Source organism: Pristiophorus japonicus, chromosome 21, assembly GCF_044704955.1.
Source record: "Pristiophorus japonicus isolate sPriJap1 chromosome 21, sPriJap1.hap1, whole genome shotgun sequence".
NCBI lineage: Eukaryota > Metazoa > Chordata > Chondrichthyes > Pristiophoridae > Pristiophorus > Pristiophorus japonicus.
The window spans coordinates 32,186,985-32,212,578 of record NC_091997.1 but is presented as its reverse complement, the minus strand read 5'-3'; the positions used below and the strand labels follow the sequence as shown (position 1 = coordinate 32,212,578).

At 42.0% G+C, this 25,594-nt stretch overlaps 1 protein-coding gene across 1 annotated transcript in view; it reads right to left on the bottom strand.

The window, feature by feature from the left end:
• Positions 1–781: 781 nt before the first annotated feature.
• Positions 782–25,594, bottom strand: part of kpnb1 (karyopherin (importin) beta 1) — a 47,647-nt gene continuing 22,834 nt past the window's right edge. The window contains exons 10-22 of the mRNA XM_070864547.1: positions 22,833–23,057; positions 21,359–21,550; positions 19,901–20,031; positions 19,338–19,485; positions 13,737–13,808; positions 12,444–12,588; positions 8,609–8,691; positions 6,853–6,960; positions 6,565–6,708; positions 6,078–6,183; positions 5,872–5,986; positions 5,360–5,521; positions 782–2,752 (exon numbers count right to left, since the gene is read on the bottom strand). Coding sequence (XP_070720648.1) covers position 2,752; positions 5,360–5,521; positions 5,872–5,986; positions 6,078–6,183; positions 6,565–6,708; positions 6,853–6,960; positions 8,609–8,691; positions 12,444–12,588; positions 13,737–13,808; positions 19,338–19,485; positions 19,901–20,031; positions 21,359–21,550; positions 22,833–23,057 — 1,632 coding nt within the window. The 3' untranslated portion in view covers positions 782–2,751. The remainder of the gene's footprint in view (positions 2,753–5,359; positions 5,522–5,871; positions 5,987–6,077; positions 6,184–6,564; positions 6,709–6,852; positions 6,961–8,608; positions 8,692–12,443; positions 12,589–13,736; positions 13,809–19,337; positions 19,486–19,900; positions 20,032–21,358; positions 21,551–22,832; positions 23,058–25,594) is intronic.

Genomic DNA, 25,594 nt, shown 5'->3' with positions numbered 1-25,594 from the left:
ATGTAGGTCAGTGAGCACAGGGATGATGGGACTTGGTGTGAGTTAGGACATGGGCAGCCGAGTTTTGGATAACCTCTAGTTTACATAGGGTAGAATGTGGGAGACCAGCCAGGAGTGCTATGGAATAATCAAGTCTGGAGGTAACAAAGGCATGGATGAGGGCTTCAGCAGCGGATGAGCTGAGGCAGGGCGATGTTACAAAGGTGGAAATAGGCGGTCTTAGTTATGCTGCAGATAAGTGGTCGAAAGCTTATTTCGGGGTCAAATATGACACCAAGAGAATATATCGAGAAACAATTTTAAATAGGATTTATTGTCAGTAGGTAGCACCCTCACCTTGGAGTGAGAAGGTTGTGGGATTCAGGTCCCACTCCAGAGACTTGAGCACCAAAATCTAGGCTGACACACCCAGTGCAGTGCTGAGGGAGTGCTGCGCTGGCGGGAGATGCCGTCTTTCGGATGAGGCGTTAATCCGTGCTCACGTGGACACAAAAGATCCCACAGTATTATTTTGAAGAGCAGGGGAGTTCTCCCTGGTGTCCTGGCCAATATTAATCCCTCAATCAACATCACAAGAACGGATTATCTGGTCATTATCACATTGCTGTTTGTGGGAGCTTGCTGTGCACAAATTGGCTGCTGCATTTCCCATATTACAACAGCGACTACACTTCAAAAAGTACTTCATTGGCTGTAAAGCACTTTGGGACATCCAGTGGTCTTAAAAGGCGCTATATAAATGCAAGTTCTTTTAAAAAAAAATAAGACACAGAAACCACACTTACTATTCTCAGTGTACTTTATTATCCTGTTTTCTACAGCTGAAAGCCCACAGGACAGCAACAGGTAGCACTGAGGAATGATCAGAATTCCCCATCAGTACGATCTCCAAAGTACAAAATAAAGGCATGAAAAGGCCCAGACCTTTCCCAGTATGCAATTATTAACTGGATAAAACACCCTTTTGCCAGTGTAAATACATGGTGCCTCTCCTCTCAGCCTGCACTGAAGTGGTATGAACAAATGCACCAAACTGCATTCACCTTCTGACACTAAGGCACATATCCAATACCCTGTATACAGTTGTATTACATCATTGTGTGGAAGTAGTTATTTCAGCGATCACATAATGTAAGACTAAGTACAAGTTGTGCTGGGGAATGTTTTGACACTTTTTAAATTCAGACTTGGTTGGAAAAATATGCCACTTTCGTTTTACAAGTGTCTCCTCCGGTTTTAGTTAACGTCTGATACCAAGTGCAGCGAGACATCAATACCACAATTTTCCTTTTTATTTTCCTAATCAAATAAAAGCAGATAGATCACCAAGCGGTTTGAATGGCATCCTACATGCCTACTTTCAATATGAAATTTGATTTTTTTTTCCTCCAAACTCTTTAGAAATGCAAAGCATGACCTGAATACAATTAATAAATCTTTGGCACTCTACGTTGTTTCAGCTGCTACAGTACAAATTGTGGAGGGGAAAGGGGTTCCAAAGTGCTATCCGGCAGATTAGGGCATGATGCATTTTCATTTTGATTTATTTAACCTTTTCAAATCCCTCTGCATCATTTACACTTTTCACAGTTTTATTTCTCGTTACAGGGGAAGAAAGGCTTTTTTAAATTTCTTTTAAAGAGATAGTATCCTTCATGATGTGAAGAAAAAGCGACAAGCCCTCAGCCAACTGGCCACCGATTCAAAAATACCTGGTCGGCAAAGATGGTGGTGTGACAATGGTAGCAAGATACAACAAGTGGGGCTATAGTTGCCATCTTGCCCATGTAGAACTATTTTAAGGTAATTTCCGATCATTTATGTCACCGGCCACCACATTTGCTTGACCACAATCCATCCCTTTGTTAGCCTACATGCGCTGAATTTAGAGGTATGGAAAAAAAAACACCTAAACACACCATTTATTTATCTATCCCAGCCTTCTTGTAAAACACAACGCATCGTTATTTTTCAAAGCAAATGGCAGTAACACTGCTAAAAATAGGCCACCTTTTATTAAAGGTCTATACAAAATTTGTTGCATTTTAGAGAAACTATATGGATATTTTCAAAAATAGTTGGAATAGGTTAAATGGCATGTTGCGTGGATCTGATTCAACGGTTTAAAATACAGCCAATGCAAGCGATTTAAAAAGGGGATACCATCTCCTTAAACTAGGCTGAAGACTAACTGAAAGCTTCGCACAAGGAAGCTCTGAACATTCATCAGTGTTTCCCAATAAGAGCAACTCTCATTCAATTCTTTTGTGCTGCTTCAGTAGATTCAACTCTTTAATGCAAATGCTAACCATTTAAGTAAATTGTAATGAATCTGAAGTAGAGAAAGTGTATGCCTTCTCACTCACACACACTCATCCCTGACCAAGAACCTCAACCTCATTATTCATGCACGAATTTCCACGTAGTACGATTACATCAGCCAGGCTGAGGATCCAATTTTCCTCCCAGCAGCAATGTTCATAATCCTTTCGAATTTATTTTCTTAAAACGCTCCCGCTGTTTGACAGAAGGGGATTTCTTCTCGTTCTTGTTGCAGGTTATGTTGGCCTTTTTTTGTTTCGGCGTTCTGTCCAAGATACTGCTGGATCAGGTGGTGTGATGCAAACCTCACTCACTCATTCTCACATTCTCAAACATTCAACATCCTTGCACACTCCTCACTTCTGTTCCAAAGATTTGAGAATTCCAGTGGGGTCTCAGGTGTCCTCCTTATCCCAATGCTGTCAGAAATCTGTAACAAAAGACCTTGGTTGAAAATTCTCCAGTACAGGTGTCAAAACTCGGGGTGCTATAGTTCTGCCATGCCATCGAGCTCGAATCAATTCATATTTAGAATAGTTTGATTGCCTGTATTTTTTTTTTTTTAAAAACACAAAACTGCTGCTCAACAATCCAGGTGTTAAACCCGCAGTGAATCCTTTGCATCTCTCTTCCATCCCGATAGGGCAGTTGCTGGCTCTTCGGAAAAGCTTTAGGAAACAACCTGTTTCTGTTGCTCAGCTCTGACCAACGTTCGGTTTAATCCCTGACAGGGATGTCAGATCCTCTGAACTTCCCCCTACCCTACTGCTGTACCTTCAATCTATCCAGTCTACCTATTCAGTATTTGCTTGTATTCATTCTATACCCAAGTTGATCTTTCTAACCCTTCAAACCCTTACAGCATTACGATCAACTCTGAACTCATCCCCGATACAAGTGTTCGCGTAATCCATCAACATTAGTTTCCTTGCACAGCTACTCCATTAGTGATCTTGTGGTCCATTTTAAACCCCTCAAGAAATCAGCTCCAAAAAACTCTAGTGAATCAACCGTCATTGTCCTGAACATCTCCAAACACTGACAGCATATGGTGGTGTGGGGTTCTCAAAATTGCTACCTACTTTGGGTGACTTATACTCAGACGCCTTGCATGAACTCTGGCTCGCCAGAGCTCAACAACCTCCGCCAATCATCCAAATGCCATCAGAATGTAGCCAAGCCCTTGTAGCCCAATAGCTTAATTACATTTGGACATTCATTTCCTTCAATGAGCCAATGAAAATTTGCTTTCAATTCTCCAAAACGATAATTTCCTCAAGACAATCTTAACCTACAGCTTTACCAACTAAATGTTTCATAATTCCACCTTTCGTCCTTCATTTATCAACATTTTTGGCTCCATCTCCTGACCTCATGAAACCTCCACACACCACCTCCATTGATTAATTTGCCTCCAAGAGCTTGCCTTCCTCTTTCTGATCAACAATTTAACTTTCTAAAGTTCAAGTCTGTCCAAGACTGCTCTTGTATCTGGGGAGGCTGCATCCCATACAGTATGCAAAAATAGCTAGTCTGAGCTAATTTCCTTCCCTTTTAGCTCTTTCATCACAACCTCTGCCATTACTTTATTGATATCAGTGCTCGTCTGAACTTTGCTCTTGTTCTGACTTACAAATATGCCAACTCACCTTCCAATACATTGGAGATGTAAGGAAGATGAAATCAAGTCTCAATGCATAATCTCTCGTTCTAACTCATTCTCAATTTTTCACAATAGGAAGCTCTTGATTTTAAGTCTTTCCTGATTCCAACTTCTAAAACTCAAAAGCAGCATCACCGGTTAATTATCTTGTTCATGTTCCTCAACCATGGTGGCATCAAGCACTACAGACCATGGGCCTTCACTGTGACTTTTACAATATTAAAAACAGTACTAGGAAAGCTTTATTATAACAATTTAGAAATTGCCCATTTTTGAAGTAAACTATATAAAAGAATTTTAAAATAATGCATTTTGTTTTACTTAGCAGCACAGACATTTCTTAAAACAATATTCTAATAGAGTGCAAGACTGTGATATGTCAATACATGTAGTCAATTCCTCAAAAACAGCAATTTGCTTTCAGGCATCTGTGGACAGACACACATTGAGCAACGAGCTCAACAATAGAACTGCAGAGGCCTGGGGGCCACTGTCTGAGAAAGGGAATGGGACATGGCCAAGAGAAAATAAATTAAAAAGGCTTCAAAGATTTTGTACCGAGGAATCCCTCCTGAAGGTCATTTATGAGAATCCCACATCAAGTTACTATTCGGATCACCGTACTGCACAGGGACTCTGTGCCCTGCGACTGCACTCTGCTTTATTTCATACTAGTGTTAAAAGTTCAGCGCATCGTTCACAGGACTGTAATTTGATTTGACCTTTGAACCGTGCACTGAGCTTGCAGCTTAAGCGAGAGCTATGCAATTCTCGAGACAGCCCACCATCAGGGAAGCCTTTATCCAGCAATTCGCAAGAGACACAGCGGAGTGCTCAGTATGTAGATTAAAAGTGAACCGCACTAAATTATCATCAGTCACCAGAGAATTCGACCATTTTGTTAGTTTTTAAACTCAGTGCAGCAGCTTTGAAATGCCACCAACATTATGTGCAGAATGAGCTCCAAGACCCTGTGCTCATCCATCCTTTTTGGGAATGCCATGTTACAAAAGATACAAACTCTTGATGCTGCCCCACACAGGGGTATCTTTCCGAACTAGAAAATTGGAAGCTACTTAGCATTTCTTTTATCTAAAAAGCACAGATTTGTGCTCAAGTCACTTCTGCTCAAGGGCAAAAGGCATACATCATATTTCCCCATTTATGCCAATTTGCAGTAGATTGTAATGGACTGGTGCTAGAGACAGAAAGAACGGAGCAGCAATAGTGCGGAGTGGATATCTCTATAGAAATTCTCCCACTGCAAGTCACATGTATTTCAATAGCAGGTTACAGATATTTCACCATAAAAACAGGAACAAAGCAAGCACAGTTAGCCAACTTAATAACCAGACTATACAAGAGTCGCCTTACCAAGCTTGATTTTTCAGTTTTCGAAGCTCTTTAGTAGCCCATGTAGCCAAAGTTTTAGTTTTGTTCGTTTTTGATCGTCTTCCTTCAGTCAAAAGTTCATGAATCATAGGCCTGGCTTCAACTAATTTCAGTACATCCTTCCCGAATGCTGTACACAAATCTCTGAAAAAGCATGTAAAAAAATTAATGCAAAAATCCCTGAAGTTACTGAAATAAATTGATTTCTACTTAGATAGTTATTCCCCTCCCCCTTCAAACATGCACTTTTAGAATCTCTTCAGAAAACTGCAAGTTGATATGCAAAGCATTGTAACAGGCAGAGACTACAAATTAAAAGTCATCTGACATTCAGAATATTTAGAAAGAATGTGTGAATGGGGGCCATGCAGTTACTTACCGGGAAAACACACTGTGAAAGAACAGCAAATTATAAAAGTTGTAAATATGAACAGTCTCTAGTTAGTGGCTGTAACTAGATCAGCCATTTTGCTTTTCATCCCAAGCACACTTACCCTATCAGTCCAGCAGCACAAGCTACTACTCCATCTGTGTGATCTTCATCTCGTGCAATGTGATCAATAAAGGAGAGAATGAATTCTACTCTTGGTTGCACCAACATCACGTCAGCTGCAGAAATAAATTTTGCAAGCTGGTTAAAACGAACAGCTTTTGAATTTAACAGATTACAGATTTAATGACTCCATACAATGAAACTTACGATGTACATTCTCTTGGTCACCCTTCAGACCCTGAATAATGCCAGTATATGCCTCCAGACAACCTTCTCTTAGTTCGTTCAGGTAATCCACCATATCATAATCTGTCTAAAAATGAATTTGAATCTTAGCACAGTTGACAATGTATATCCGTGCCAAGGGGCAGCAGGTTAGGTACAAGCTAAATGTATCACACAACATCTTAATAAATCATGGAACAAAAAAATCTACTGCATGCAAGGAACTAGGTAGGAGATTTTGCTTCGTGCTTATTTCATTTAACAGATGAAAAACTATGGTTTTATAAACAGGATTTAGTTAGAATATAAATTCAATTACAATCTATATTTAAAGTGATGGGAAATTCCAAAGGAGTTTAGAAAAAGTTACCAACTAATTGGCTTGAGAGATGAAACTACATTCTTTTCACCAAAGGACAAAAATCAAAATTTGAAGTAGAAGTGTGCAAGATGTTTATGCTGTACTTACTTTGTCTACTTGAGCCTGTGACGCCTGCTGAAGGGTATCCAGGACAATATCGAGATACTTCTTAAATTCTCCTGCAATAGCAAGGGCAATATCGCCAAATACAGATAGAATCTGTGGCTTGACAGACCGGTGGACATTTTCATTCTGAAAAAACACACACATTTTGCCCATTGTTACAAGTTCAAATTACTGCAAAATTCTATTGCAAAGCATAAAAAAAAATACCCAGTACATTGGCATTTAAAAACGTCAACAAAATTCAGCTTGGTATCGTGTACACAAACTCACCCCCAGATTCTCCAGCAAGAGTTGCATCATTTCGTCACAGAAAGGCAGCATATTAGACTGCAGGGCCCTGCACAGGTCTCCGACTAGGCCTACTGCCGCAAGACAAACCTTCAACAACAAACCTTACAATCAGAGAGTTTCAATACATGAAGCTATCAACTTTGGCATTGCATAATTATAGTTAATCCCAGCCAGTATCCTTTACACTTGCACAATTGAAGTTAATCTACACTTCACTGCATTATAGTCAGTGACGGTATTGCTCTGCGATTCTGTAGGCATGGAATTTCACCGCTGCCAGCTTTCCCTGTAACAATATTAGAACCAGTACCAAGGGATTCCAAATAGCGTCAGGTGACATCAATCTAATCCCCATTGACAAGCATCTCCCTAATTCCCATCCTACACAATTATGTGCAGTTGAAGCCTGCAAAAATGTGAAGCTCATGGCAATTATGTAACCCCAGTTCAAAAATAAAACCAACCAATTTTACAGTTTCACCCAAACAAAAGTGAAGTTGCCAGCTATTACTGGGGGCTTGAGCCGCTTTTTGTCCCACAAGAGACGCAGGCTTCCGACATGCTGGTCTTGCAGAGCAGTCTGAAGCCTACGTTCTCACAACTTGGTTGGGGTGTTACTGAAACTGTTCTTAAAGTACTGCAGAGTACTCGGGTCTCTGGTTAGTTAAACCAAGTTAGCCATAACCAGGAGATACTGTGCTAGGTATATGAACCACAACAACAATCTGCATTTATAGAGCCTTCAACATAGTAACACATCCCACGGTGCTTCGCAGGAACATAATCATACTAAAAAAACACTATGGTCTTAAATGACTGCAAACTTGTTTCGTCATCACAAGATTACTTGCCGTCAAACCTAGCCAATACAATATAGAGAATTATCAGCTTATTTATAATCACCACCTTTAAGAATATGGTTAATTATTGTCATTGTAACATTGGAAAACTCTATCCCTATCAGAGCTAAGTGGGTGCCTGCTCAATGTGCATACCACGTTAAAGTTCTGCAGGTCAGGGTAAGCTCCAAGCAACTGAATTGGCAGGCAGGAAATGCTACATTGTCAGAGGTCCCCTCTGCCTGTGCAGGCGAACAAGATCCATGACACGAAAGAGTAAAGCAGGAAGTTTTCCCAATTTTGTGGCCAACATTCAGCCCTCAACCAACACTGCCAAAAAGGATTAACTGGTCGTTTATCTAATTTGCTGGGCAGAGCCTTGCCTGATCATTCATCAAGCATCAGAGATGAATTTCAAAGAGGTCTTCGGAGTTGGCTCCAGGTCTTTTTCTTGCCTCTGCCAGCAGCTGGGAGTGGGGCAGAGGAAGGGTTGGTACATGGGATTGAAATCTACCAAAAGATGAGGGTGAGCACTGATGGCAATCTCATTTGGCTACAAAATCTGAAGTAATTCACTGGCTGTGAAGCGTCCCAAGAATGTAAAAGATGCATAAGGAATCTATGTTTTGGAAATAAATTCGTCAAAGATAGGACCAGGTAGACAACTGGCCGTTGTTTTTTTTTTTGGGAGGGAAGGGGGGCGCGGGAGAAAAGAAAGGTAGAAAGAAAAAGAGAAGAGAGAAAGAAAAAAGGAGACGGATGAAAAAAAAAATCTAAACCGCACCTTACCTACCAAATGTCTAAACCAGGGATTAGATAGAAAATGTAATCACCAAGAAAATATACCATCTCCTCCTTCCCCCCCCACCTCCAAAAAAGAGGCAGCAGATTCTTACCTGATACTCTGCGTAATTCTTCAGTCCAATCCCTAGGTATGGTTTGAAGGCATCCATGTACTTCAAAAATTCTGAACCTAGTACTATAGGGGGGGGAAAAAAAAAGTGTTTAGTAGAGCTTGAAAATAATGGGGCATCGGGAGCAAAATAGTTGGTGTCAAAATTTAATCTGCAGGTTTAGCACGGTTGTATTCTAATTTTGCACATTTCCACACTTCAGGAGATACTTTCTTACTAAATTGAATCAACAACAAATTCCGCCGTTCGTAATACCCACAGATATATTCTTGCTTAAAAATATTATAATCAGTTATTCAATCGAAGAGGATTAGTATATTTCAGCTGTCTTCCCATAGATGCAAATGATCGAAGTAATGAATGATATTCAGCTTTCAATGCATACATTATTTAACATTCATAAGCAAAATACTAATTTATGGTCCTATTTTCAATTCCTAGGATATAAAAATAACTCAATGCTGTTCCATTTTGATGCCAATGTTCCAATTACCCAAGGTTAAAGCTCAAAGGCTCAATTTCTGTGACTATAATACTAAAAACGATCCAGTTCAAACACCAAAATACAAAATGAAACTGAAGTGAATCTGCCCTTTGAGGTGCTCATGTCTAAATCCCATTTATTATCACTGCTGTTTCATGTCCTGGTTTTCTCATCACAGCCTCCACAAAGTCAGACTGAGGTCAACTCACCACACACATTCATACTTCTTCCACTAATATTACATTGAAAGATAACACTGCAAATACACGAGTCTCAAACGTTTAACTTGATTAGAAGTGATGGAGAAACAAAAAGATCCAGCTTGCAACATTTTGCATTACCTACATAATTGAGGAATTCAAACTAATTCTGTGATCATATACAAGAGTTGGCATAGGCAGCTAGTCATTTCAGACATGTTTCATCTTGGTTCAGTTGACAATACTCAACTCTCAAGTTAGGTAGTCATGGATTCAACATTCACTTCAGCACATAATTAGTGCGGTACCCAGGGACTACTGATTGTTGGTGGTGCTATCTTTCAGATGCTACAGTAAGATAAGGTGAACATAAAATAATCTAGGGCACGATTCTACAGAAAGCAAGGTGCTCTGCCTGGCTAACATTTCTCCCTCTCGTGAAGACAAATGTAGTTCTCAGTCAGAATCAGGTGAATTTATAATGGGAAACAAAAATGGCAGACCAATTGAACAAATATTTTGGTTCTGTCTTCACTAAGGAAGACACAAATAACCTTCCGGAAATACTAGGGGACCGAGGGTCTAGGGAGGAGGAGGAACTAAAGGAAATCCTTATTAGTTAGGAAATTGTGTTAGGGAAATTGATGGGATTGAAGGCCGATAAATCCCCAGGGCCTGATAGGTTACATCCCAGAGTACTTAAGGAAGTGGCCCTAGAAATAGTAGATGCATTGGTGATCATTTTCCAACAGAAATATCGACTATCAGTTCCTATGGACTGGAGAGTAGCTAATGTAACACTACTTTTTAAAAAAGGAGAGAAAACGGGGAATTATAGACCGGTTAGCCTGACATCAGTAGTGGGGAAAATGTTAGAATCAATTATTAAAGATGAAATAGCAGCGCATTTGGAAAGCAGTGACAGGATCGGTCCAAGTCAGCATGGATTTGTGAAAGGGAAATCATGCTTGACAAATCTTCTAGAATTTTTTGAGGATGTAACTAAGAGAGTGGACAAGGGAAAACCAGTGGATGTGGTGTATTTGGACTTTCAAAAGGCTTTTGACAAGGTCCCTCACAAGAGATTGGTGTGCAAAATTAAAGCACATGGTATTGGGGGTAGTAATGTATTGACGTGGATAGAGAACTGGTTGGCAGACAGGAAGCAGAGAGTCGGGATAAACGGGTCCTTTTCAGAATGGCAGGCAGTGACTAGTGGGGTACTGCAGGGCTCAGTGCTGGGAACCCAGCTATTTACAATATACACTAATGATTTAGACGAAGGAATTGAAAGTAATATCTCCAAATTTGCAGATGACACTAAGCTGGGTGGCAGTGTGAGCTGTGAGGAGGATGCTAAGAGGCTGCAGAATGACTTGGACAGGTTAGGTGAGTGGACAAATGTATGGCAGATACAGTATAATGTGGATAAATGTGAGGTTATCTACTTTGGTGGCAAAAACAAGACGACAGAATATCTGAATGGTGGCAGATTAGGAAAAGGGGCGGTACAACGAGACTTGTATGTCATGGTACATCAGTCATTGAAAGTTGGCATGCAGGTTCAGCAGGCGGTGAAGGCAGCAAATGGCATGTTGGCCTTCATAGCTAGGGGATTTGAGTATAGGATCAGGGAGGTCTTACTGCAGTTGTACAAGGCCTTGGTGAGGCCTCACCTGAAATATTGTATTCAGTTCTGGTCGCCTAATCTGAGGAAGGCTATTGAGGGAGTGCAGCGAAGGTTCGCCAGACCGATTCCCGGGATGGCAGGACTGACATATGAGGAGAGACTGGATCGACTGGGCCTGTATTCACTGGAGTTTAGAAGAATGAAAGGGAGGGGAGGGGGGGGAATCTCATAGAAACATATCTAAAATTCTGACAGGACTGGAAAGGTTAGATGCAGGAAGAATGTTCCCGATGTTGGGGAAGTCCAGAACCGGGGGTCACAGTCTAAAGAAGAGGGGCAAGCCATTTAGGATCAAGATGAGGAGAAACTTCTGCACTCATATAACCTGTGGAATTCTCTACTGCAGAGTTGTTGAGGCCAGTTTGTTAGATATATTCAAGAGCGAGTTAGATATGGCCCTTACGGCTAAAGGGATCAAGGGGTATGGAAAAAAAGCAGGAAAGGGGTACTGAGGTGAATGATCAGCCATGATCTTATTGAATGGTGGTGCAGGCTCGAATGACCTACTCCTGAACCTATTTTTTATGTTTCTATGCATTCCACCCAAAAACAGATCAACTAGTCATTCACCTGGTTTGCCCTATATAAAACTTTGCTGACCCAAATTAGCTGCCACACTGGCCTACATTTCAAACAGCAGTTACTTGAATGCAATGAGTATGTGCTAATGCACTATATAAATGCAAGTTCTTTATTACAAATTAAACCCATCAGCAAACTACAATTCCACTCCTCACAGGTAGCTTAGTGATGTGAAGCTGTAGTTAGGCACTTGTGGCAAGGAAAATAAAAGGTCACCTAAAAGGTCCTTCACATCCCTGCAGAGGTATTGGGCATAGTAGTAACCTACTCTATGTGCCACAAGGAAAGAAAATATTATAGAATGGGGTTACGGATCCCCCAGTGGCCCAGTTGAGTAAACAAGCTGCTGGGCAGGGAAGGAGAGGCAAAAAGAAAATAAAGTCAGTCTCACATGTTGGGTTCAAGTTGCCAAAGCTTGTTGCCAACATTCATGGCCTACTGTGCTAAACAGTTTGATCTTTGAGCATTTGCTGTACCACTACATAATTTGGCTGCTGGCTAAATTATTGAGTAGCACTCAAATTCAGTTCTGTACGAGAAGAGTAGCATTTGAATTGGGAAATAAATTGATTCCAGTTTCCTTTTAATGTCTAGTATCAATTCTTAGACTGAAACAAGAAAAAAAAACCTTAAACCTGATTCATTATCCACACAGATGGGAAAGACAGAACTACCAGGAATAACAGTATTTAACATTCAGAAATCAACTCCAACAAAGCAGCCGAGCTGTATAATTCAATGGGGGGAGGGGGGGGGGAGGGAGCAAAACGGACACCAAATAATGCAGGCGAGCTGAAAACACCGATTATCTTAGTACAATCAATGCAATTCTTCTACTTCACTCCATTAAATGAGACACACCTTCAACGAGGGTGCTGACAGCCATGAGGGCATCCTCCTGCACACCTCCAGAGCCAGCAGTGCTCTGGAACATCCTTAGCAGCGATGCCATCACCACATCAGAGATCTGCAGTGCGTCCTGATGCTGAACCTTTCGCAGAACATTCTAAAACCAGACAGAAAATAATGTTTATTAAAAAAGGAAATACATTTATTTATTTTGAGAATAAAGAGACAAAAAGCCTTCAGATTCATTCATAATCACCATCATGTTTCTGCGTGGTGCATGAACTTGTCATCATTAGAAATAATCTGTTCTAAGCAACAAGTTTAAGAAAGCAATGTATCACACACAAACCCAAGTTATTGCCAAGTATTGGCCTGGAATTTGCAGTGGGTAAAAATGTCAAACTAACGCTGCTATTACCCCTTTGAAACTGACTAACGTCAGGATTTAGTGCATGCACATCCAATCGTGGAAATCCTGAAGTTGTGGTCAGTCATTCACTGTTCCCCCACAGGTTGCACTGTGCCCGACCCCAAAGAGCCAGCAATCAGTGTATTCAGGGAAACAAACTTTGGCTTTTCCAGTCATATCACTGTTAAGTTCCCCATTAAATGTTAGACCCTTTTGGATTAGGTGAAACTGGGGTCTTAACAGCGTATTGACTGCTAAACAAAGGTTCTGGCCCTGAAAAACAAAATTTAATTTTGTGGAGTGTCAAATGTATTCATTTTACTAAAAAATACCTTTAAAGAAACTTAAATATATTTGTTTTTATAAAAGTTTGTTCATCTTTATTTTAAGGTTTACCGTTCCCCCATGTGAGCCCCAATCTTTATGTTGCTCTCTGGAGCTTCTTCACTTCTTGGTTCCAATAGAGAATTCTGCATTAACTCTCACTCCCAGCTTAACCTCAGAAAAGCCAAATTTCTCACCAGAGAGCGCGAGATCTTTGTGGGCTGCTTATTGCGTGGTTAGCTGCTGGCTGCAAATTACAGGCCAATAATTTAACGGCGGTCAAACAAATGCCTTGGATACAGATAATATTCTACCTAAAGCTACAGATAATATTCAACCTTATTTTTATTTGCATTTCACCTGCTCCAATAAACTAATTTAAAACAGTCATGTCGAAGGCCACCCTGAGAGACCAAGATAGAATTTTGATGAAAAACAGGTTATCTATCTAATGACAACATCCATGGGGAGCCCGACAAAGCATAAATAGACAGTAAAGTGCGGTCCACCACAAAATCAAACCCAATCAATATCACCAGAACATAAAAATATATGGGAGAAAAACAAGTTACCTGTAGAGTAGCACACAGCAGCGATTGAAGATCATTGTACTGAATTCTGTCCGAGGTACTTTGAATATGAGACTGAATGGAACAAAAAACAAGATTAGTAATGTTGTATATCTGTAAAGCATGCACTCCCATGTTCCATCACCAGGGATCCCAGCACCCCTTGGGAGCACTGTATATAAGCTGGCCCCTAAGGCCTGTTCCTCACTCTGGCGCGTCTTAATAAAGACTGAGGTCACTGTTACTTTAACCTCCCTATGTTCAGTCTCATCTGTGTTGGGAACACAATAACTGGCGACGAGTATACAAATCCAATGCAAAGATGCAGCAAACCGTGGGCGTCCTGGAGAAGTTCTCGGAGGGCGACGACTGGGAAACCTATGTCCAATGGCTAGACAAGTACTTTGTAGCCAACGAGCTGGACGGAAAAGGAAGCGCTGCAAAAAGGAGAGCGGGCCTCCTCACGATCTGCGGGGCACCGACCTACAGCCTCATGAAGAATCTTCTGGCTCCGGTGAAACCCACAGATAAGTCGTATGAGGAGCTGTGTACACTGGTTCGGGAGCATCTTAACCCGAGGGAGAGCGTGCTGATGGCGAGGTATCGGTTCTATAAGTGCCAGCGATTTGAAGGTCAGGAAGTGGTGAGCTACGTCGCCGAGCTAAGGCAACTTGCAGGACAATGTGAGTTTGATGGCTACCTGGAGCCCAGTACAAAAAAGTCCCTGAACATTTGCTCTAGGTAACCATCAAACTCACATTGTGAGACACCGACCCTCAGTAAGGCCATTGTGATAACACCAAACAAATCTCTCAGCACACGAGTGCTAGCAATATTCATAAATTAACTGGAACTGTGTTTGCAAGCAGAAATGTACAGGGAAGAAACCACGAGTCTGCAACTGCCAGAAGGCCTCAGGTGACCCAGATGACTCAGAGTCCGCAACAAAGGATGAATGCAAGGCAACTCACACGTTGTTGGCATTGTGAAGGCTTCCTTTCAACCTATTCATGCCGCTTCAAAGGGTATGTTTGCAAGAGCTGTGGAACAATGGGGCATCTCCAACGAACTTGCAGACGAGCTGCAAGCTCTGCAAAACCTGCTAACCACCACGTGGCAGAGGAAGATTGGTCCATGGTGGATCAAAGCAATTTTAAGCCTCCGAGACGGAAGGCAGATGCTGAAGTACACGGGGTGCACACATTTTTGACAAAATGTCCACCTATAATGCTAAATGTAAAATTGAATGGCTTACCCGCAGCCATGGAACTGGACACTGGCACTAGCCAATCCATCATGAGTAAAAAGATGTTTGAGAGACTGTGGTGCAACAAGGCACTTAGACCAGCCCTGAGCCCCATCCACACGAAACTGAGAATGTACACCAAAGAGCTCATCACTATCCTGGGCAGCGCCATGGTCAAGGTCACCTACGAGGGCACGGTGCACGAACTGCCACTCTGGATTGTCCCGGGCAATGGCTCCACACTGCTTGGAAGGAGCTGGCTGAGCAAAATCCGCTGGAACTGGGATGACATCCGAGCGCTATCACATGTCGATGAGGCCTCGTGTACTGAGGTTCTTAACAAATTCCCTTCCCTTTTTGAGCCAGGCATTGGAAATTTTTTCGGTGTGGATCCACTTGGTCCCAGAGGCACGACCCATTCACCACTAGGCGCGAGTGGTACCTCACAGGATATGGGAGTGTGGGGAAATCAAGCTGGAAAGGCTTCAACGCAAGGGCATCATCTACCCAGTGGAATTCAGCGAGTGGGTCAGCCCGATTGTTCCAGTACTCAAAAGTGATGGCACGGTCAGGATTTGCAGCGATTATAAAGTAACTATTAATCCTCTCTCGCTACAGGACCAATACCCGCTACCTCAGGCAGACGACCTATTTGCGACGCTGGCAGGGGGCAAGACGTTCACCAAGCTCGACCTCACTTCGGCCTACGTGACGCAGGAGCTGGAGGAGTCTTCGAAGAGCATCACCTGCATCAACACGCACAAAGGACTGTTCATCTACAACAGATGCCCATTTGGAATTCGGTCGGCTGCAGCGATCTTCCAGAGAATCATGAAGAGCCTACTCAAGTCGGTACCACGCACGGTGGTTTTTCAGGACAACATATTGGTCACGGGTCGGGACTCCGTCGAGCACCTACAAAACCTGGAGGAGGTCCTCCAGCGACTGGATCGTGTAGGGCTGCGGCTGAAGAGGTCGAAATGCATCTTCATGGCAACAGAAGTGGAGTTTTTGGGGAGAAAGATCGCAGCAGACGGCATTCAACCCACAGACGCCAAGACAGAGGCAATCAGGAACACGCCCAGGCCACAGAATGTCACGGAGCTGCGGTCGTTCCTGGGACTCAACTATTTTGGTAACTTCCTACCGGGATTAAGCACCCTCTTAGAGCCCCTACATGTGTTATTGCAGAAAGGTGAGAACTGGGTATGGGCAAAAAAACAAGTAATTGCTTTTGAGAAAGCCAGAAAGATTTTATGCTCCAACAAGCTGCCTGTATTATATAACCTGTGTAAAAGACTTGTGCTAGCATGTGATGCATCGTTGTACAGAGTCGGGTTTGTATTACAATAAGCTAACGTTGCGGGGAAGTTGCAACCTGTCACCTATGCCTCCAGGAGCTTGTCTAAGGCCGAGAGGGCCTACAGGATGATTGAGAAAGAGGCATTAGTGTGTGTGTGTTCGGGGTAAAGAACATGCATCAGTACCTGTTTGACCTCAAATTTGAGCTGGAAACCGATCACAAGCTCCTCATATCCCTGTTCGCTGTAAACAAAGGGATAAATACTACTGCCTCAGCCTGCATACAAAAGGTGGGCACTCGCGCCATCAGCGTATAACTATACCATCCGCCACAGGCCAGGCACCGAGAACTGTGCGGATGTTCTAAGTCAGCTACCATTGCCCAACACGGGGGTGGAAATGGCGCAGCCCGCAGACTTGTTGATGGTCATGGAAGCGTTTGAAAATGATAAATCACCTGTCACGGCCCGCCAGATTAGGACTTGGACCAGCCAAGATCCTCTGCTGTCCCTAGTAAAAAAAACTGTGCACTGCATGGAAGCTGGGCCAGCATCCCGTTGAAATGCAAGAGCTAATCAAGCCGTTCCAGCAGCGAAAGGACGAGCTGTCCATTCAGGCAGACTGCCTGTTGTTGGGTAACCGCATAGTGCTACCCAAAAAGGGCAGGGAGACGTTCATCTCGGATCTCCACAGCACACACCCGGGTATAATGATGAAAGAGATAGCCAGATCCCACGTGTGGTGGCCCGGTATCAACTCTGACTTAGAGTCCTCTGTACGGCAATGCAGCGTGTGTGCTCAGTTGAGCAACCCGCCCAGTGAGGCACCACTAAGTTTGTGGTCCTGATCCTCCAGACCATGGTCGAGGATCCATTTCTCGGTAAAATGTTCCTTGTGGTGGTGGATGCTTTTTCAAAATGGATTGAATGTGAAATAATGTTGGGAACCACCGTCACCGCCACCATTGAAAGCCTGAGGGCCATGTTTGCCACCCACAGCCTGCCTGACATACTGGTCAGTGACAACAGGCCATGTTTCACCAGTGCCGAATTTAAAGAATTCATGACCCGCAATGGGATCAAACATGTCACCTCGGCCCCGTTTAAACTAGCCTCCAATGGGCAGGCAGAGCGGGCAGTACAATCAAACAGAGCCTTAAACGAGTCACAGAAGGCACATTCCAAATCCACCTGTCCAGAGTACTGCTCAGCTACCGCACGAGATCCCACTCGCTCACAGGGGTACCCCCGGCTGAGCTGTTCATGAAAAGGACACTTAAAACCAGACTCTCGTTGGTTCACCCCAACCTGCATGATCAGGTAGAGAGCAGGTGGCAGCAACAAAATGTAAACGATGGTTGCGCCACTGTGTCACAGGAAATTGATCTGAATGACCCTATGTGCTAAACTATGGACATGGTCCCAAGTGGATCGCGGGCACGGTGATAGCTAAAGAAGGGAGTAGGGTGCTTGTAGTCAAACTAGACAATGGACAGATTTGCAGAAAGCACCTGGACCAAACAAGGCTGCAGTTCACAGACTGCCCTGAACAACCCACAGCAGATACCACCTTTTTTCGAGCCCACAACACACACCCAAAGGATCAACGACACCACCCCGGACCAGGAAATCGAATCCATCACACCCAACAGACTAGCAAGGCCAGGTTCACCCAGCAGCCTTGCAGGGCCAACAACACATCAGCCCAGCAAGGGCACAGCCAACACACCAGAACAGACATTTGTACCAAAGTGGTCCACCAGGGAAAGAAAGACTCCCGCACACAGCAGCGATTGAAGATCATTGTACTGAATTCTGTCTGAGGTACTTTGAATATGAGACTGAATGGAACAAAAAACAAGATTAGTAATGTTGTATATCTGTAAAGCATGCACTCCCATGTTCCATCACCAGGGAGCGCATCCCCTGAAGTCCCAAGGGATCCCAGCATCCCTTGGGAGCACTGTATATAAGCCGGCAGCACATCTAAGGCCTGTTCATCACTCTGGAGTGTCTTACTAAAGACTGAGGTCACTGTTACTTTAACCTCCCTATGCGCAGTCTCATCTGGGTTAGGAACACAGTAAGTAAGGACTTCTATTATCATTTGCAATAGAACATCTTTCAGCATACAAAAGATAGATGGGCTATTGTGTGACGTGTCTCATTGTGGATTTTTCTATTTTATTTGCATCTCTCAGATTATGTGGTTATTGATGGGTGAGGGGTCACAATGCTCAGTTGCATCATGACTGTATGGGAAAGGCCAGTGGGTCAGTTGGTCTTTTCTTGTCCATCATATTTGCATGTTGGTATCTTTTTGCTTCCTATTTGCCAGAGGAAACGCAGCAAATAGTTCTCAGAAAGTCAGACAATAATGACTGGATCAGTAAATGTATAGGTTAAATAATATTGCACCCACTATTTTTTGTATTTAATCACTTCTTTAAATCTCCCTGCAGACTTTGTATCTACATCAATGTTACATCACTTCAAGGGAGCAATTTTAGGCATGGATGTGTGCTTTGCCATTCAGTCGCAGGATATGGGCTTTCACCTACAATTCTCAATTAATCTCCGCTCCTCCCCCCCCCCCCATTATATTTCTCAAATGCTCAAATATTTTAAAGCACTTTTGCCAAAGAAATCTCAAAGAATGTGAACGGGAATTGTGTAGCTGAGACAGGTTAAACAGCAAAAAGTACATAATGAGATTATAACTTTGGGTATTCAGTTCTCCTATTGGCACTTTGGCTGCAGTTGATCAGTCATTAAACTGTGGGAAAACATTTGTCGCCCACAGTATTCAGAACATGGAAGAATTGGACACAGAAGTATATCTGTTTAACCTCGACGGGAATAGTCAGCGAAAGCTTTTATGTACACCACACCGACTTACACCCCACACAACTCCATTTGCAATCATTTCAATCTTCCCACAGTAAAAATTTTGTGCAAGAATGGAAATTTAAGATAAAATGTGGCAGGCGAAAAGGTTTTAAAAAAACCAAAAAAAGTTAGTAGGTTGGTGTCACCCTGCACGTGTACTCCACATACCTCCATCTGCAATACTTGCTGTAGCCTTTCCATGATGACCAGAGTTGTTTTCTGCACTGCTGGGTAGCAGTCCTTGGCACTGTTCTTGACTATCTCCATCAGTGCCTCATATGCAGCACTCCTCAAGTTATTCTGGTGTCCATCAGGCCTAAAGAAGAGCATTTTATTTAGTGGAACAAATCTACATTTTCAGAACCATTAGATACAGTAAGAACAATTAAGATATAAAGCGATTCAACATCCAAATCGAAGACCACTACCAGAATAACCCAATAGTACAATAATTACATGCAGTAACTCATACGATTGCAAATTGTAACGTCAATTGTCAAACCACGCCACTGCAAAGTACTAAACCGTAAGCAGCTATACAATATTGAGAATTTGAGATTCAAAAATTTGTGGCAATTGCTCCAATGTGGTTTATGCTGTAGTAACGAAATCCAATCGTGAGCGATAATATCAGTTGCAAGAAGAAAGCTACAAATCTAACTTAACAGCAGACTGCCTAAATCACTAAGAGCGAACACACATTAAGGAAAGGAACAAGGAACTTTTCCTACCGGTCAGTAGTTTCCAACAGTTTCTGCACTATCAATTCAAATGATGACGACAAACAGTATGTTGCTGGTTCTTCCTGATCGTCTGCCACATCTGCAGCTTCATAAGCAGCTTCTGCTAAACTGGAGAATGCCTGTGAAAAATGGTCAGACTACAATTAGAGATTTTAAAAGTTTACTAATTAAAAGGGCTAATTGCAACAGTTTTGTCGGGTTTAAGTTAATCTTGCAAGGAGAAAGAGGGAGGGGGAAGAGCAATAATTGGTAGAATGATGAATTACAGGCACAAAGATCCTCACAAGGCACTAACTCTGCAGTTGACTCAGTCATTAATGTTTATCGCTCTAACCCCCAATTCCCATCTCCTCCCTCTCTCAAATACTGGCTCAAACTGGGATATTCCATGGGTACCAATGTCCCCGCTAATTTCTTCCATGGCCCCTTCAAATTATCGTACATGTGCTATTTTTGCCATTTAAAAGCTGGCAAGCGGCATGTGTGGGACCTTCAGACTGCGACGTAGCCATGCAGCTTGACGGGAACATTGATGGGTACTATCTGCCCTCTGGTATCTTGCCCAAGTGACCATTCCCCATCTATTATGATTGACAGTGAGTGCTGGCAGTCTGTATGATCTCTCAGGGTACCAGAGCAGAGCCAGATCTTGGCTTCACCCATCATCTCTTCGCACATACTTTTCCCAGAAGGAACCTGGACTGCAAACAGCTGTAAAAACTCATTTGAGTCCTGAAAATTCAGAGACAAGGATGGAACCTAGGATGCTCAACAGGTGGTGCATCACTGGGCCGTCAATGGAACTCCAATATAGTTAGTGGGCTTGTAGCACGGTTAGACTAATTTTTCTGGCTGGTAACTAGGTTACAAAGATACTTTCTTTGAAACCAAACATGTGCACAAGGAACCAAGTCACACTTGTCTTTTGCAAATGCACATCAAAAGTTGCTGGGTCATAAAATGAAATGGTATTTGCAAATACAGTTTAATAATGATACTCAATGGTTAACATTTAAATTTACAGCTAGACTTGATAGTTACACCTCCCAGCTGACATTGCTTCTCATTAATAACATTTGTTCTTCTTACATAAAATCTCTATTTAGTATCACTTCACCATAAACTCCTTACTAATGACCAGTCTTTATATAAAAATATAAACTATTTGAACATTTACAATGTAACTAATCATTTATTTGAATCAAGTCTGGAGGTAATATTTTGTAGTACAAACACTTTCTTTTTGCAAACCCGATAGAGGCATTAAATGAATGAATTGAAGTAACCTTCAAAACTTTACTCAAAAGTGTAAAGCAATTATGCCAACCCGTCACTTTTTGTGGGTTATAAAAACTCAATTTTATCAGTATAGATTAGCATCAAGCAGATGTCAAATAACTTATTAAAATAATTTCCACGCAGCTTTCTGTTCAACAAGCGACTTACCCAACAAACATTAGAAGCCACTCGAGGTTCAGCTCCCAGACCTTCGATTAGACACTGCAGTAGAGGGGCCAGGTACATGTCATTGATGGCAGCCTCAGGAAGCAGCTCACAAATCCGGCCCACAGTCCAGGCCGTAGTATCCCGAACCACGACACTAGGATCTTTCATTAGCTCTATCAGCGTGGGCATTGCCTGCAATTAGAAATTAATTTATAAACAATGACACCAACTATCGAGGACTTTTACACACAGTGGCTAACAGAGAGAAACTGTACCCATTGGCGGAAGGGTCGAGAAACAGAGGACACGATTTAAAGTGATTGGCAGAAGAACCAAAAGTGCCCAGTGGTAAAACTTAAAAAAAAATAAACGCAGCGAGGTGTTACGATCTGGAATGCACTGCCTGAAAAGGAGTGGAGGAGGCAGATTCAATTGTGGCTTTCAAAAGTGAGTTGGATAAGTACCTGAAGGAAAATCTTTTACAGGGCTATGGGGAAAGGGTGGATAGTGGGACTAGCTGAAATACTCTTGCAGAGAGCCGGCACGGGCTCATTGAGCCAAACGGCCTCCTTCTATGCTGTGACTATTCTAGAATTCTAGCCAAAGTATTTACATGTCACAACTTTGATTCTATAGTTTGAAATGACTGAAGTCTTGCAATAACTTATCACCGCTGTGAGCGTGCGCTATTCTAGTGTTACCTTTGGAGATTAACTTGAAAATTTCAGTGTAAAGAACAGTTTCAAAGCCTAATTTCACTGCCACAATAGCAAGTCACATCATCGCTCAAGAATGACTCCTCACCAAAAGTCAACGCTCTGGACAATTTCCATGCCGAAGCAGATCCTGTCAGAGGTCAGCAATCCATGGTGCAGAGAGAAAACATTCCCACCTTCAGACACACCCTCCGACTGATCATATTGAAGAAGAGTCAGAAAAATTATAATTCAATCCAGAGGACTCAAATCCAACCAAGTTAGTTTCCTGGAGCAGAAACCGACTATGTCCAGAAAGATAACCAGCTTTTAAATCAGCGTTACAATTGTAGCAAGACCTGGCAGCTCCCAGCCACGCAGTTGAAAACAGGAACTCGGCAGTGGTAAAATCGAAGCCCATCAACTTGCTTCCCACCACTTTATGGTGCTCGTGGTTCAACAAAATTTCTACTTCAGTTAACCGATAAAACGCACAATTAAATGTACTCAATCAGTCCAATCCGGCAAGACCTTCAACACATCATTCCCCTACAAACATACAAAAACATCCTAACCCAAGCAAGTTTGGCTGACTGATTTTCTGAGCAAATTTTAGAACAATTAGACGAGTACCTGTATACTCGACCCTCTTAAGATCCAAGTTTCATTTATATTTATAAACCACGGCTGCCCAATAACATCAAGGGGAAGTATTTAGGACACAGTCTAGTAGTTTCAGCAGTGTGATGACTGGAAATGTAATGGCAGTAGGATAATACCTGTATCACTAGTGGTTTTAGTTGATTGGGTTCAGGTCCTTCCAGAATAGAGCCAAATGCCATCACTGCTGCATCTCTGTACCTCCAGTCCGGATTTTTGATGTGCTCCTTGATAAATGGAAGTATGTGTGGGACGATGTCATCCTCACAGCAAGTTGCCAGCAGCATGAGGCAAACACCAGCAGCTTTGCATGGATTCCAGTCATCATCGTCATCGTTTTCATCCTAATAGTGAAAGGATGAAAGATTTTAAATAAAAGTAGTGCAACCCAGCAATGTAATCGTCAAGAACCAACTGAACATGTGCATATTCAAATCTGTCATCATGCCACCTCAGTACTTTCAATTAGTGGACACAAAAATGGAAAAAATACAATCTAACCCAATTTCGGTGTCAACTTCGATTGACAAGTTGACAACAATCGGAAAATTAGGTGGTTCAAAATAGAAACCATTATATTTATAAATGCCTTGAATTGAGGCTTACAATCTACTTGGATCTACTTGTCTTGTTCTGCATTCAAACATGGTGGGAACAAGGCCGCAATCTGTCAGAGGTTACTTCCTTGCAAAAGGATGTGGGGTGGTGCAAGAACTTGGAAAGAAGTTTATGAAGCCTTCTCAGGTCATGAAATAATTACTTTTTCAAGTACTGTACTCAACACCACACTTGCATAAATAAATCTATGAACAACTGCTTTGACCTCTAAAACAGTGGCTGCTTACATCTATAATACATTAAAAAAATATAAACGATTCCACATTCATTTGATGCATCACGCCTAACATGCTGTAAACTCCCAGAATACAGCAACACAACCGCCCCCCCACCCCCTCCAATACCCCGGAAAATCACCTGCAAAAATGTTCCATGCTTTAGCCTGTTTGATTTATGTATAAAAAGAGATTCCAGCTTCTCACTTTACAAAAAGAATGGTTCCCTGTGGCTTTTTATTAGTAATTTGTATGGGGAGAAGCAAATAGCAAGTCCTATACAAATAGCAAGTCCTGGACGGCTCTGTAAATGGTTAGTCTTGCTGGCAATCCTAACAGAAAGTTTGTATGCGCAGGTGCATGCTGGGAGCGAGAGTCTGTTAGCAGCAATCTCCTCACCTAACAGAGATGGGTCTTGGAACTTGCGAGAACTCAAAGATCAGGTTTCCTACACAAGCACAAGGTCTTCGACAAAAAACAGTGTTACAGGCATGTCGAACACAATTGTATAACTAAGTTCAATGATTTTTTTTTAGTGATTTTTTTTTTTTAAGTGTCTGATGTTACAAACCCTATTTTCAGTTAAAGCTGTTAGCAGAAACAAGATGGCAACCAAGATGCCCAGCAACTATTTGGAGCAACATGATCAGCTTGTCTTTTACCGATATTTTCCTCACTACTCATTCTCTATTTCCTTTCAAAGATGCTCAATAGTTCCTCATTGGTAGGTGGTCAGCCACTCTTCCCTGCTCTAGATCCATAGTCCTGATTTTTTTGTTCTTTTATGAATGAGATTTGTGCCAATCAGCTGGTACAATTCTGAAAGTGTACCAAACAGACAAAAGACATGTCAAGTATATACCCGTATGTATATATGTACATTATCTCCCGTGCGATCCTTCGTGGCAAGAAAGACGATACTCTCATAAGGATGGGAGTTATACTGTGGAACGCACAATATATTATCTGCTAGGGTTGTAAGGCTCCCAGTTAGAAGCACACACCAATAAATGACTTTTTAAAATTTATTTTGAAAAAAACCAGATAGTTTTACAACTCAAATGAGCAAACTGCATCAAGAAGGAGCAGACAGCATTGTGGTACAGGATCACTTAGCTCCAAGGCAAGTAGTGCTCTGGAGAACATGCTCGAGACAGAACTAGGAAACAAGTGTTCAATAAAACCACCTACTTTGAAGATTTAAGAAACATTTGCATTTACGACCATTCACGACCTCAGGATGTCCCGAAGCGCTTTATAGCCAATGAAGTACAATCGGAGGCAAGGGAAACAAATAGGCAAGTTCAATTGTGTCAGCAAGCTTAACACTGGGAGGACGTGTGTGTTATGGACAAGACTATTATAGATACAGTGGAAAGGGAGGAGGAAAGAAAAGGAATAAGGACAGTTATTTGATACAGGAGCGAAAATATCTGAGTGACCCTCGTAATGACAAAACAAAGCAGCTAGGATTGTGATTGCAGCCGAGGCAGCAATTAAACTTGTCCTCACCCAACATTTAGGCAACAGGAATTAAACTATGGTCTTAAAAGGGACACACCTTCAACTTAGAATATATTCTGTACTACACGACCTTTAAAACTGCACATTATCCCACTTACCGTGAACACACTTCCAACTATTGTATAAAATATATACAAAATTCTGAAAAAATAGCCATGCTCATCACACACTTAGATGCAAAACTAAAAAAAAACAGCGTATTTTCAATCCAAGAGAAAAATCAGCTCGCATTGCAAAATAGCTTAACAGACTTCAAGAATTAATTTTTTTTTTTTATTTAAAAAAAAAAGCCAGCCTCACCTCTAATTGACAAAGGGGTCATCTAAGAGTTGATTGCAAGAATATACAGCGATTAAGTCCTTTGTCTTAAAAAGGGACACACTTAACTTATACAAAGCTGCACTTCAGAAGAAGAGTACGTTATGCACCATGTAGTGTTCCACAGCTGAGTTAGGATTTTTTTTTACTGATTATATAAAAGCAATTACAAGCATGCGACACATAGAAATTAAATGAAGAGTTAC